This window comes from Dama dama, chromosome 1 (assembly GCF_033118175.1).
Source record: "Dama dama isolate Ldn47 chromosome 1, ASM3311817v1, whole genome shotgun sequence".
NCBI lineage: Eukaryota > Metazoa > Chordata > Mammalia > Artiodactyla > Cervidae > Dama > Dama dama.
Window position 1 is genome coordinate 47209014 of NC_083681.1, and position 13848 is coordinate 47222861.

General features: G+C 38.5%; 1 protein-coding gene across 1 annotated transcript; it reads right to left on the reverse strand.

Annotated features, from left to right (window-relative positions):
• Window positions 1-10779: 10779 nt before the first annotated feature.
• LOC133039977 (olfactory receptor 56A3-like) lies at window positions 10780-11739 on the reverse strand. Its single transcript, XM_061120019.1, has one exon. It carries the CDS (start codon window positions 11737-11739, stop codon window positions 10780-10782), a length of 960 nt encoding a protein of 319 aa, XP_060976002.1.
• Window positions 11740-13848: the final 2109 nt, after the last annotated feature.

Here is a 13848-nt window from a genome sequence, read left to right on the forward strand (position 1 = left end):
TGTGCAAACTATCAGAAGAGAGTAGGGGAGGGCTGACTAATGGGCATGGGGAATAGGCTGGAGAAAGAGAATTGTGAATAAAGTGATGTGATACCCTCATTTACATTACAGACAAATGATTTTAAGATTCTCCTCTCCTTGAATTGTGAAAGTGAAAGTCGCTCTGTCATATCTGACTCTTTGCGAGTCCATGGACTATACAGTCCATGGAATTCTCCAGACCAGAATATGGAGTGAGTAGCCTTTCCCTTCTTCAGGGTATCTTCCCAACCCAGGGATTGAACCCAGGTGTCCTACACTGCAGGTGGATTCTTTACCAGCTGAGCCACAAGGGAAGCCCAAGAATCCTGGAGTGGGTAGCCTCTCCCTTCTCCAGCAGATCTTCCCAACCCAGGAATAGAATCAGGGGTAAAAAGAAGTCTGTAACTTGGAAAAATGTGTAGGTCAGGACTTTCTGGAGACCTTCAAAGCAGTGCATTTAAAGCTGTCTATACAGTCTCATATAGAGTGTTATCATGTGGGTTTAGAAAATTATCAGGAGTTTATGAAATTTCCTCTGTATTTCTCATGAGGTTCATTAACATAATATAAAATTACATATTGTTTAGCTGTTGAAGTCTTACCACTTGCTGGGAGCAGTGCTCAAATATTTAGGGATTCATCTCATTTAATTCTTCACCTCCTGTGAGATATGTTTTGTTATCACCACATTACCAAGGAGTGGCTGATTCTCATAATCTTAACCATTCTCACAGTATTAGGCTAATCCTATTCCTGTCTAATCCTAATCCAGTGCTTTAGATTCAAATACTTTCTAGATTCCCTCTGGCCCTAGTAAATAATCCTATGATAATGTAGAGGCCTCATCAACATTATGGAAATGTAAGCAAACTTCACTGATGATACAATGAATAGTTCTGAAAACAGAACTGATACAGCAGGACATTTGGAGTGGGGGCAGGGTAGCAAGGGAAAGAGCATTTTAATCAAACTGTGAAGTCAGAAGTGAAAAGTATTTTCATACTATTAGAAACCTACTTTTGCTTCTATAGTGGTTCAAATACTGTTTTTGTTTCCAATTATGAATTCTAGTCTCCAACTGCAGTTCCAATCCTCCTCAGCTGGCTCCTCCTAGGTTCTCCTCACCAGGGAGTCTCTGTTCGTGACCAGGGCTGGTTTCCAGAGGAGGGAGGAGGGGTGTCCCTCCCCATGACTCCTCTCTTGGCTCTTCCTTGTCCTCTGCTGCCCCTTACAAAAGGTCCTGTCCAGACGGTGTTTGCCAGGCATGTCCTTCCTACCTGATATGTAGAAGAAATCAAATGATCTTCCAATTCTTTTTCTCTTGCTAATAACAATACATTAGGTGTGACATTAACAATTTGGGGAAGAACTGTACACATATCATGTCATATAATAGTAACCATACTCTGAAGTAAGTGTGTCAAGTTGACTATCTTAGTAATTTACCTTTTCCAATGGACAAAGTTTTCAGCAGTATTATGTGTCTTTTCTGCTGCTTAACTGCTAGAGTTTAGATATAGATGAAACAAAAGTCAGATCCAAAGCTGTCGAATGTATGCATACAGCTGTGTCAGTGTCCCTACAGTGAGGTAGAAATGCGGATCTCATTGACTCTATCTCTTTCATATTCTCATCTCTCTCCCTGATCTTAAGGGCACTTTTCCAGCTGTCTGGCATCTTCTTTTTCCTTTCAGTTGCATCTCTGACTCCTGCTTCCCACTGCTCATGGAGCCCCATTTCGTTCTTAATTAGTATCATACTGTGACTCTTGTTATTGCTTTCCTGAGTCTGTCCTCTAAGTGGCAGATACCTAAGGATTCAATAAAGATTCTAAAACAATTTCCAGAGCCATATTCTCTTTTTTGAAAAACTTTCTTAACCACACACTCTTCACTTCTACTCAGTTCATCTTGTCTGGTACTCAAGGCTTTGCCTGATGGAGTTGCTCACAGGGAGAGAGAGATGCTCAAAGTATAGGATGTCCTAAAGAGGAACGTCCTTATGAATGTTATGTTATCATCCAGTGTTGTTGTTGTTCAATAGCTCAGCTGTGTCTGACTCTTTGTGACCCCATGGACTGTTGCATGCTAGCCTGGCCTTCACTACCTCTGATTTGCTCAAACTCATGTTCATTGTCAATGATGCCATCAAACCATCTCATTCTCTGTTGCCCCCTCCTCCTCCTGCCCTCAACCCTTCCCTGCATCAGAGTCTTTTCCAATGAGTTGGCGCTTTGCTTCAAGTGGCCAAAGTATTGGAGCTTCAGTTTTAGCATCAGTTTTCTCAATGAATATTCAGGGTTGATTTCCTTTAGTATTGACTGGTATAATCACCTTGTTGTCTAAGGGACTCTCAAGAGTCTTCTCCAGCAACACGGTTCAAAAGCATCAATTCTTTGGCACTCAGCCTTCTTTATGGTTCAAGTCTCACATCTGTACATGGTGAGTTGTAACCAAAGGACCTTCTACATATTCTGGGCACTACATTCAATCAACTCTACCTATCTCTGCCTCTTTCTCTTAGAATACACTCACTCACTTATAAGTGTGAGGCAAAAAGGAAAATCTAACAAGCATACCACTGTCACAATGACTGAGCTCCTATTAACTCTGCTTGTGCCACACAATGTAGAACTCCAGGCTGCCCAGTTCCAAATGTCCCCTCTAAATACCACCTCCATCCTTCAGATTCTGTCAACTGATCCTTTCTCCTTTCTTCCTCTGAAGCAGTTTTACAGTTAAGTTTTACAAGTCACAGCCCCAAATCTCACTATCTTCAGGATGATTTTGTTAGGTAGGAATTTCAAAATTCTTCCTTAAAGAATCAAGAAATCCATGCATGGAAGCAGAAAAAATGTTGAAATATCCTTAAGAGGGTACAGCTAACTGGAACAACTGGTGATTCAGACATGAGTGTCCATGGGTACCTGAAGAAAGATGCATGGTTTATATTTTTTCTCAAGAGATTTGGAGTTATTATTTCTAGAAGTAGGATGAAATTTCTAAGAAAAAAGCAAGATTAATTTGTCTCTTTACTCCACTCTCTGACCTTTATTTTCTCTGGAATATTTGTTCCTATGTGTTCTTCAATGCATATGTCACTCAAGAAACATTAAAAAACCCACTGAGCCTTAAGTATAAAGATGCATTAATTTCTGCTTTTGTTCTCTTTCAGACTTTGCCATTAGAACTTGCCAATAAGAGCACCAGGGCTGAGAACCAGGAGCTAATGGTTACTGGTTCCAGTGAGGGGTAGGAAGAAGCAGGGAAAGTAGAGTGTCCAAGTCTAAAGTTGATATGAAGCTACCCAGGCTTTTTCCCAAGCTGTAGGAGAGGCCACAGATAACACTATGGAAGCCCTGTCTCATGAAGTGTTAAGGTTGTTAGCATTCACATAACTCCACAGAACTCAGACAGACCTGTAAGACGTGTCCCTGAAATATAGTTACAGACATTATTGACGATATCCAGAGGCAGATACCTCTTTGATCTTTGAGCATCATTTTCTTGTTTTGGCAGCTGTAGTTTTAGATACTATTTAGATGGAACTGACATCTGAGGAGCTACTTTCTGACGCACCCCTGACGCCCAATTGTGATCTCTGTTTTCACCTTCCTAAGTTATATAGAATAAGTTTAATTCCTCCCCCATGATTCCAGTACTTTTGCATGAATACTTTGTGCCCAGTGTCCATACTCCCAATTTTCATAAGTGGGGTCCAGATGATGTACTGTCAAGCTCCCCACCACCCGTTAGTCTCCCATGGACAAACTTCACCTCCTCTGCATCTCTATAATCACCAAGAAAAAAAAGATCATAGAAGCGAAGGGCAAAGGAGAGAAGAAGGTCCCAGAGCAGAGCTTTCCCCTGCACCTACTCGCCTGACACAGGAAGCTGTGACTACTACCTGCTTCCGGATTACTTGAGCAGTACCATCCCAGGAAAGGACAGGAGCACAGACCTGCAATGAAGAGATAGGTCTTTCCTATCTTCTGGTTAATGCTGGTATATCTTTCTTCATGCGGACTCACTGAAGATGTAAGTACAGGGTCTGACTCCACTGATATTGGAGCCTTGTATAGTTCCCAAGTGCCTGGGGTAGGTACACCTCTTGGGACTCAGAGATTCTGCCCTTTGGGAACCCCTCCATAGCTGCTCCCTTTGGGGCTTAAGGTCGTTTTGAGACAGGAAGGCAGGGAGATGGCAGAAGAAATTATTTGCTTTCTCTGTTGAAGAAAAGACCTCTGGGAATCTAGCCCCACCTTGACATGTGCTCCTTTGGCAGTTAGTCTGTCTCCTGAAAATATCCTTATCTGTTTATATGTATTTGCATATTCACATTTGACATATTCCATTGATCCTATAAACTCACTCAGAAGTTCTCATGGGAATCCTACACATGCTTAATAGATACAGACATCCAAAATTATACTTCTAAATGGATAGGTGTTACCTTATGGTGATGTTTATCATGTTATTTATAAAATTGCAAGACAAATTTGAAGAACATGTTGCTGAGAAAATACCATGTGTTTTTCAGAGGGTTAATATGACAGTAACATTTCCTTCTGAGTTCTGTAATAAGCTAAATAGAAGGGAATTTGAAAAATAATAGATCCATGTGTATGCATAACTGAATCACTTTGCTGTACACGTGAAACTAACAGGACATTGTCAATCAACTCTGCTCCAATGTAAAATTTTAAAAACCTGTTGCTCTGTGTGAGTTGACTTCATTATTTTTCACTGTGGCTCAATTTCCATTGTACTCATTATCCTTTTTGATGTAAATAAACAGCACTCACATGACATGCAATTAATTTACCAAATATCCTGCTACTGTCTACATCCTTGTACACCTCTCTTTCTGGACCTAGAAAGAATGTGTAGGTAGGAATGTTTTTTCACTTATGACATAGAGAAATATTTATTTTTAAATTTTTGTTCTTTCTAGGTATAGTTGATTTATAATTCTATGTAAGTTTCAGTTATACAATTAATGATTCACACATTTTAGAAGTTATAGTCCACTTATAATAAAATATTGGGTATATTACCTGTGCTGTAAAATGTATCCTTGTAGCTTATTTATTTTGTACATAGAAGTTTGTATCTCTTAATTCTATTCCATATTTCCCCTCCTCTTTTCTCTCTCCTCACTGGTAACCACTTGTTTGTTCTCTATGTTGGTTGGTCTGTTTCCTTTTTGTTATAATCACCAGTTCCTTTTAGTTTTTATATATAAGTGATATTATACAGTGCTTTTCTTCTTTCTCTGACTTATTTCACCAAGCATAATACCCTCTAAGTCGATGTATGTTGCTGCAAATGATAAAATTTCATTCTTTTTTAATAGTGAGTAATATTACATTTGTATACGCATCTTTATTTAATTAAGGTATCAATGATGTACAGTGCATTTCCCACAATATAGTGACTCAGAATTTTTAATTTTTATACTTTATAGTTATTATACAATAATGACTATATTTTATGTGTTGTACAATACATCCTTGTAGCTTATTTTCTTTATATATAGTAGATTGTACCTTTTAATCCCCTACTCCTATCCTGCTCCTTCCCACTGGCAACGAGTAGTTAGTTCTCTACATCAGCGAGTCTGTTTCTTTGTGATATTCAATAGTTTGCTGTATTTTTTACATTCCATATAGAAGTGATATCATATAGCATTTTTCTTTCTCTAACTTATCTCACTTAACATAATATCCTCCAAATGCACTCATGTTGCCTCAGATTAGAAATTTTCATTCTTTTTTATAGCTGAGTAGTATGCCAAGTTCGGAGAAGGCAATGGCACCCCACTCCAGTATTCTAGCCTGGAGAATCCCATGAACGGAGGAGCCTGGTAGGTTGCAGACCATGGGGTCGCTAAGAGTTGGACACGACTGAGCGACTTCACTTTCACTTTTAACTTTCATGCATGGGAGAAGGAAATGGCAACCCACTCCAGTGTTCTTGCCTGGAGAATCCCACGGGCGGCGGAGCCTGTTGGGCTGCCGTCTATGGGGTCGCACAGAGTTGGACATGACTAAAGTGACTTAGCATACCACAGCGCACGCACACACACACACACACACACACACACACACACACACACACATTTTCTTTATGCATTTATTTGTTGAAGCACACTTGGGTGTGCAGCATCTTCTTTATTCATTTTCTGTTGATGGACCCTTGGATTGCTTCCATATCTTAGCTATTGTGAATAATGCTGCTGTGAACACTGGGGTGCATGTATCTTCTTGAATTAGTGTCTTCCTTTTATTTCACCCAGATGTATACCTGGGGGTGGAGTTGCTGGATCATATAGTAGTTCTGTTTTTTAGTGTTTCAGACACCTCCATAATGTTTTCCACTGTGACTTCATGCATTTACATTCCCTCCAACAGGGTACATGGATTCTTTTTCTCCACATCTTTGCCAACATTTGTAATTTGTGTTCTTTTTGATGATAGTCATTTTGGGAGGTGTGAAGCGATATTTCCTCACTGTGGTTTATGATTTGCATTTCCCCTATGATAGCCGTATGAAGCATCTTTTCACGTTCTTGTTGACCGTTTACATTTCCTCTTTGGAAAATTGCCTACTCAGTTCTTCTGTCCATTTTTAAAATTCAGTTTTTTTTTGATGCTGTGTTGTATGAGTTGTTTATATATATTAGATATTAATTCCTTTTTTATCATATCATTTCAAATATTTTCTCCCATTCAGGGTGTTGTCTTTTAATTTTATTGATGGTTTGTTTTGCTGTGCAAAAGTATATTTGTTTATCTTTGCTTTTATTTCTTTTACTTTAGGAGACAAATCCAAAAAACTATTGCTGTGATTTATATCAGAGTGTTCTAACTATGTTTTCCCCTGGGCATTCTATAGTATCCAGTCTTATATTTATAAATTTTATATTTCTAAAGTACACATTTAGTGCTATGTATAGTGAGAAGGCAATGGCACCCCACTCCAGTACTCTTGCCTGGAGAATCCCAGGGACGGGGGAGCCTGTTGGGCTGCTGTCTATGGGGTGGCACAGAGTCGGACATGACTGATGTGACTTAGCAGCAGCAGCAGCAGCATGGTGCTATGTATATATCTCCCACTATGACTTTAGTGGCATTTCAAAGATTTTGATATGTTGTATTTTAAATTTTTTGGTTAAAAATCAATTCTTTTTTCCACTTTGATTTCTTCTCCTCATGAATTAAGAGTGTATTGTTTAGTTTTCATATATTTTGTTATTTTTTCGGATATCACTTTGTTATTGGTATTAATTTAATTTCATTGTGATCAGAGAACATACTTTGTACAGTCTGAATTCTTTTAATCATATGGTACTCATTTTATGGCCTAGAATATGGTTAACTGTCATAAATGTTCAGTGTACACTTGAAATGATGTGTATTCTGTTGTTGTTTTTGGCTTTGAAACTATGTTTTCTGGGTATTAATATAACCATTCAATTTTTGTTTGGATTAGGGTTGATATAGAATATATTTCCATTTCTATACTTATAGCCTATTTGTGTTTACATTTGAAGTGTATTTCATGTAAGCAACATTTAATTGGGTCTTCCTTTTTTTAATCCAGTCTGATAAACTCTGAATTTTAATTGGATGTTTGGTCTGCTTATTTATAATTAATGTGACTATGGCTATGGTTGGGCTTTTTTGTTTGGTTGGGCTTAAATCTATCATTTTCAATTTGTTCTCTGCTCCTTCTTCCCAACTGAACATTCAAAAAGGTTTATTCTATCTTTTTTGTGTTCAAGTGAGTTAATGCAATTTCATTTTGGGGGTTAGTTTAGAGATTATCCTACCCATTTCTTTTTTTTTTTTCATTTATTTTTATTAGTTGGAGGCTAATTACTTTACAATATTGTAGTGGGTTTTGTCATACATTGACATGAATCAGTCATGGAGGTACATCCTACCCATTTCTAACTAATGGCAGTTTGCCTTCAGGTGATAGTATATCATTTTGAATGTAGCAGAAGAACCTTACAATAATATGCTTTCATTTCTCCCTTTCTTATTTGCACTATTACTTGTATACATTTTACAAAACTCCATTGTTATTATTTCTGTTTAAAATCACAATTATTTAAAAATACATCTATATAATAAAAAATATATTTACAAATGTAGGAACAAATTTTGATGCTTTTTGTTCACTTGTGTAGATCCATGTTTACATTTGACATCATTTTCTTCTGACTAAAGAAACTGTTTTTTTTAATTTATTTATTTTAATTGGAGGCTAATTACTTCATAATATTGTAGTGGGTTTTGCAATACATTGACATGAATCAGCCATGGGTGTGCATATGTTCCTCATCCTGAACCCCCCCTCACCTCCCTCCCCATCCCATCCCTCAGGATCATCCCTGTGCACCAGACCTGAGCACCTTGTCTCATGCATTGAACCTGGACTGGTGATCTGTTTCATATATGATAATATACATGTTTCAGTGCTAGTCTCTCAAATCAACCCACCCACGCCTTCTCTCACAGAGTCCAAAAGACTGTTCTATACATCTGTGTCTCTCTTACTGTCTTGCATATAGGCTCATTGTTACCATCTTTCTAAATTCCATATAGATGTGTTAGTATACTATGTTGGTGTTTTTTATTCTGACTTACTTCACTCTGTATAATAGGCTCCAGTCTGATTCAAATGCATTCTTTTTAATGGCTGAGTAATATTCCATGGTGTATATGTACCACAGCATCCTTATCCATTCGTCTGCTGATGGACATCTAGGTTGCTTCCATGTCCTGGCTATTCTAAACAGTGCTGTGATGAACATTGAGGTACACGTATCTCTTTCAGTTCTGGTTTCCTCGGTGTGTATGCCCAGAAGTAGTATTGCTGGTTCATATGGCAGTTCTATTTCCAGTTTTTTAAGGAATCTCCACACTGTTCTCCATAGTGGCTGTGCTAGTTTGCATTGCCACCAACAGTGTAAGAGGGTTCCCTTTTCTCCACATCCTCTCCAACATTTATTGTTTGTAGACTTCTGGGTAGCAGCCCTTCTGACCAGCGTGAGATGGTACCTCATTGTGGTTTTGATTTGCATTTCTCTGACAATGAGTGATGTTGAGCATCTTTTCATGTGTTTGTTAGCCATCTGTATGTCTTCTTTGGAGAAATGTCTGTTTAGTTCTTTGGCCCATTTTTTGATTAGGTAATTTGTTTTTCTGGTATTGAGCTGCAGGAGTTGCTTGTATATTTTTGAGATTAATTAAGGAAAGTTCTTTTACAAAATAAACTTTGGTGAATGTAGACTCATAAAACAGATAAATTGGCAAAATTTGTGGTCACTAGATAGTAATAAACGCTATGCAGAACAGTGATAAATTCTAAACAGAAAGGGATTAGAAAATTGTTTATGTTTGGGGGGAATTTTGTTGGATACTGTTTTAAATATTGTGGTCAAGGAGACTGAATGGACCAGAGGGAAAGACCTGTATGGACAGAGCAACAAAAAGTAAGAAATCCCAAAGGCAGGATGTAGTTTATATTTTTAAGAAAGTGCTTGGGAGGCAATTTAGATGGTGTGGATTAAAAGAGGAGTTCAGGGAGGTGAATGAATTCCATCTACAGGAATAAATGTCTCTCTCTTCTGGGCTACCAAAGTGTCTTAATCATGTGTTTCAATCAAACTGCTGTGACATTGCAGTACAATTAACTTTACATATTTTTGTGTTTTTCAGTAGGTCATGTGCTTTCAAAAAACAGGCTGATTTTTTTTAGTTAGTTTTCTAGTTTCTAATACTATGTTGAATATAAAATAACTTTTATAAATATTTTTGAATGCCTAAGGAAAAATGTTAAAATGTAATAGCTACGTTAAATATTTTTAAGCAGTTGCTTTTTAATCTTATATTTACTCTTCCAAAGTCAAAGCACAGTCTTTAAAAGCTATTTTGCTTTGGCCACACATTTTTTTTTTTAAATCTTATTTTATTTATTTATTTATTTTTTAATTTTTATTAGTTGGAGGCTAATTACTTTACAATATTGTGTGGGTTTTGCCATACATTGACATGAATGAGCCGTGGATTTACATGTGTTCCCCATCCTGAGCCCCACTTCCACCTCCCTCCCCATCCCATCCCTCTGAGTCATCCCGGTGCACCAGCCCTGAGCACTTTTCTCGTGTATCCAACCTGGACTGGCGATCTGTTTCACACTTGATAGTATACATGTTTCAATGCTATTCTCTCAGATCATCCCACCCTCGCCTTCTCCCATAGAGTCCAAAAGTCTGTTCTATACATCTGTGTCTCTTTTTCTGTCTTGCCTATAGGGTTATCGTTATCATCTTTCTAAATTCCATATATATGCGTTAGTGTACTCTATTGGTGTTTATCTTTCTGGCTTGCTTCACTCTGTATAATATGGCCACACATTTTTAAGTGAGCATAGATTTTTTTCATCTCCACTAGTTCTACCTGGGAGATAATTAGAAGCAGACAATTAGGTCTGATGCTTGACTCATCAAAATTCATGACCCCAGGTCTGGCTAGCATGATGAAAGATTATACATCTTTATCCTTTGTCTCTGCCAGGATACCATGGAATGATAAGAACTAGGATGTGACTCTGTGTAAGAGGAAACTGCATAGTTCATATCATTAGGCAAGAACAGGAAGAAGATTAGAACTGTATTTCTACATCCCAATCCTTGCTTTTCAGTTGTGATTTTGAGTGTTCTTCATGGAGAGCAGCAAGAACATAATTACTTTCTGCTGTCACTACCCTTTCTCAATAATTTCCAAATCCCCTGCTTAATTTCCTGAGTTCGAACACCATAGACAATGGGGTTGAGAGCTGCAGGAATGACATGGTGGAGGACATTAAGTAAGACAGGAATATCAGGTGAAACCTTTTTCTTGGCCAAATGGGTAAAAACAAAAACCAGCAGGATGGTGCTGAAGAAGAGGATAAGGATAAAGTGAGAGCCACAGGTGCTCAGAGCTTTAGTAGTTGCTCCTTTTGTATGGAGTCGAAGAACAGCTCGGAGGATGAAGATGTAGGAGAGGAAGATGAGGATGAGGTCAGAGCCCAGCAGAGTCCAGGCTAAAATTAATTGGTAGATTTTGTTAAGGGTGATGTTACCACAAGAGAGCTTGGACACAGAGAGGTTGGCACAGATACAGTTTTCAATTATATTTTTTCCACAATAATGGAGCCGCGCAGAGAGGATGGGAATAGGTGCGGTAAGAAATGTGTTTCGGGCCAAGATGAAGACAAGAGCTCTTGCCACAAATTGGTCCGTGATGATAGATGAGTAGTGCAGAGGCTTGCAGATGGCCACATAGCGGTCATAGGCCATGACTAAGAAGGTGCATGATTCCATGGGCAGGAAGCTATTCATGATGAACATTTGGAGGAAGCAGACAGAGAAGCTGATGGGCCTGAGATCAAACCAGAAGATGGCCAGGACCTTGGGGATGACGGTGAGGCAGAGCACCATGTCCAGCAGGGAGAGCAGGCTGAGCAGGTAGTACATGGGCTCGTGCAGAGAGGCCTCCAGCCGGATGGTGAGCAGGAGGGTGGCGTTGGCCCCCATGGCCAGGAGGAAGAAGAGACTGAGGGGCAGGGACAGCCAGCGCTGCCAGCTGGGGGACCTGACAAAACAGTTCAGGAGGAACTCAGAGACTTCAGTAGAGAGGGAGTTGTTGTTATAAGGCAGCATTGGCAGTGATTTCAGGGAGGAAGACGTCTTTTGGGAGCTGAAGATGAGAGAAGGTGTCAGTTCTACCACAGACTCTCACGAGTGTGGATTTAGCCTATAAGATCATTGAAGATATGGACACAAGCCACCTTTTCCACTCTTATTCCTTGTGTCTAGCACATTTTTGACACACAGAAGTGGCTAATAAATTTTCATTGAATATATAAATAAATGTTTCCTATGGTTCTTTCATCTATGTGTCATCTTCCATTGTCTCTTGTGTGAATGTTGGAGGGCACTCACACAAGTCTGTTTGCTCCGTTGATGTTTAATGGTTCAGAAATTAGTTAAGTATCAAAGAAAATCAAAGGCTGAGAAAACATTATAGTTTAAAGTTTAAATGTGTATAAATGCATTATAAAGTGTAGATGGCATCCACAATCAAGTTTTTAAGGGTGTAAAAGATGAGAGTATGCAGAGGTATGATTGATTGTGTACATAGCGCAGCTCCCTGATAAAAATTAATAAAAGCATTTTTAATATTATGTCTAAGTCAAATCTCTATCAATGCCCATCATCCATCCCCACACCCATATCCTTACCAATACCTATGCCCATAAATACCTGTGTCCATATGTGTATTTAAATGCCTTGAATGGATTCTGGAACAGACAGAAAATAAAGATTTGTCAGATTAAGGACCAAGTGAAATTCAGACATTGAAATAAAACATCATTGTTGGCTTTCAACTGGAGGACACTGGTGGCATTTCATGAAGATCACAACCAGTTTTCTTACTTAATGGAGCTCAGGGACAGAAGATAAAATCCAGGTTCAAGCAGGGTGCGAATCTATTATGTGATCTCCCATATGGTAGGACTTTACAACACTACATCCTGAATGGTGTTGTGCACTAGAAATAAATCCCCACCTCATCTCCATTCCTCATCTGCACTGGGAAATTCTAAGGAAATAAACTACTTCAAATCTTATTACTTGGGAAAAATTTTCCCTGTAAATTCTGATGTACAAGCTGGTCCTATGTGACTGTGCATCCTGAATTCACACCAGCTCTTTGGCTCAAAAGATATTTACAGTTATTCTGGATTATGAGCAGTGGCATCAGAAAACAACAGGATCAAATTCAAATCCTTTTTGAGGAACAAATTTTTATCTCAGGCCTCAAAGAATTTCAATATAGATGTCTGAAGAAATTCTTTGCAGTAAAAATATTAATTTGAAAAGAAAAAAGATTAGGATAAAAGCCCAGAAACAATAGATCATAGAATTCGACCTACAAAATCTTGAGATATTCATTATTTGATGTGAATATTGAAACATTTTTTCCAATGACTTTTTAAAAAAAGAAATGAGAGATAATCTTGAAAATATAAACAAAAATAATATTTAAAAGAAGAATCAGTTATACCTCCTAGAAATAAAAATATAATAATTAAAATAAAAAATTTAAGAGATAAGCTTAATAGCATACAAGCCATAATTTGAAGCATAATTAGTGAACTAGAAGATGGGGCTTCCCTTGTAGCTCAGTTGGTAAAGAATCTGCCTGCAATGCAGGAATCTGCCTGCAATGCAGGAGACCTGGGTTTGATTCCCGGGTCCGGAAGATCCACTGGAGAAGGAAATGGCAACCCACTTCAGGATTCTTGCCTAGAAAATCCCATGGACAGAGGATCCTGGCGGGCTACAGTCCATGGGGTTGCAAGAGTCAGACACGATTTAACAACCAAACCCCAGAAGATAGAGCTGGATAAACTTTTTAAAGTGAAGCTTCAGTGATACATAGAGAATGTAAAAGTGTAGTTAAAAGTAAGGACATGGGATTCTGATAGATGTAGTCATTTTATGTTTATTGTCTTACTCTAATTAAGAAGATCAAATCTGGGAACTTCCCTGGCTGTCCAGTGGTTAAGAATTTGCCTTTCAATGCAAGGGATGCAGGTTCAATCCCTGGTTAGGGAACTAAAATCACACAAACTTGTGCAGCAACTAACTTTGTGCACTGCAACTCTGGGGTCCATGCTCCACAACAGGAGAAGTCCCCAAGAGCTGCAATGAAGACACAGTGCAGCCAAAATTAAAAAAGAAGAAGAAGAAGGTCAAATCCAG

What these genes read in the sequence shown, in the direction of transcription:
- LOC133039977 (XM_061120019.1), bottom strand. Translation starts at nt 11,739, where the DNA reads ATGCTGCCTTATAACAACAACTCCCTCTCTACTGAAGTCTCTGAGTTC.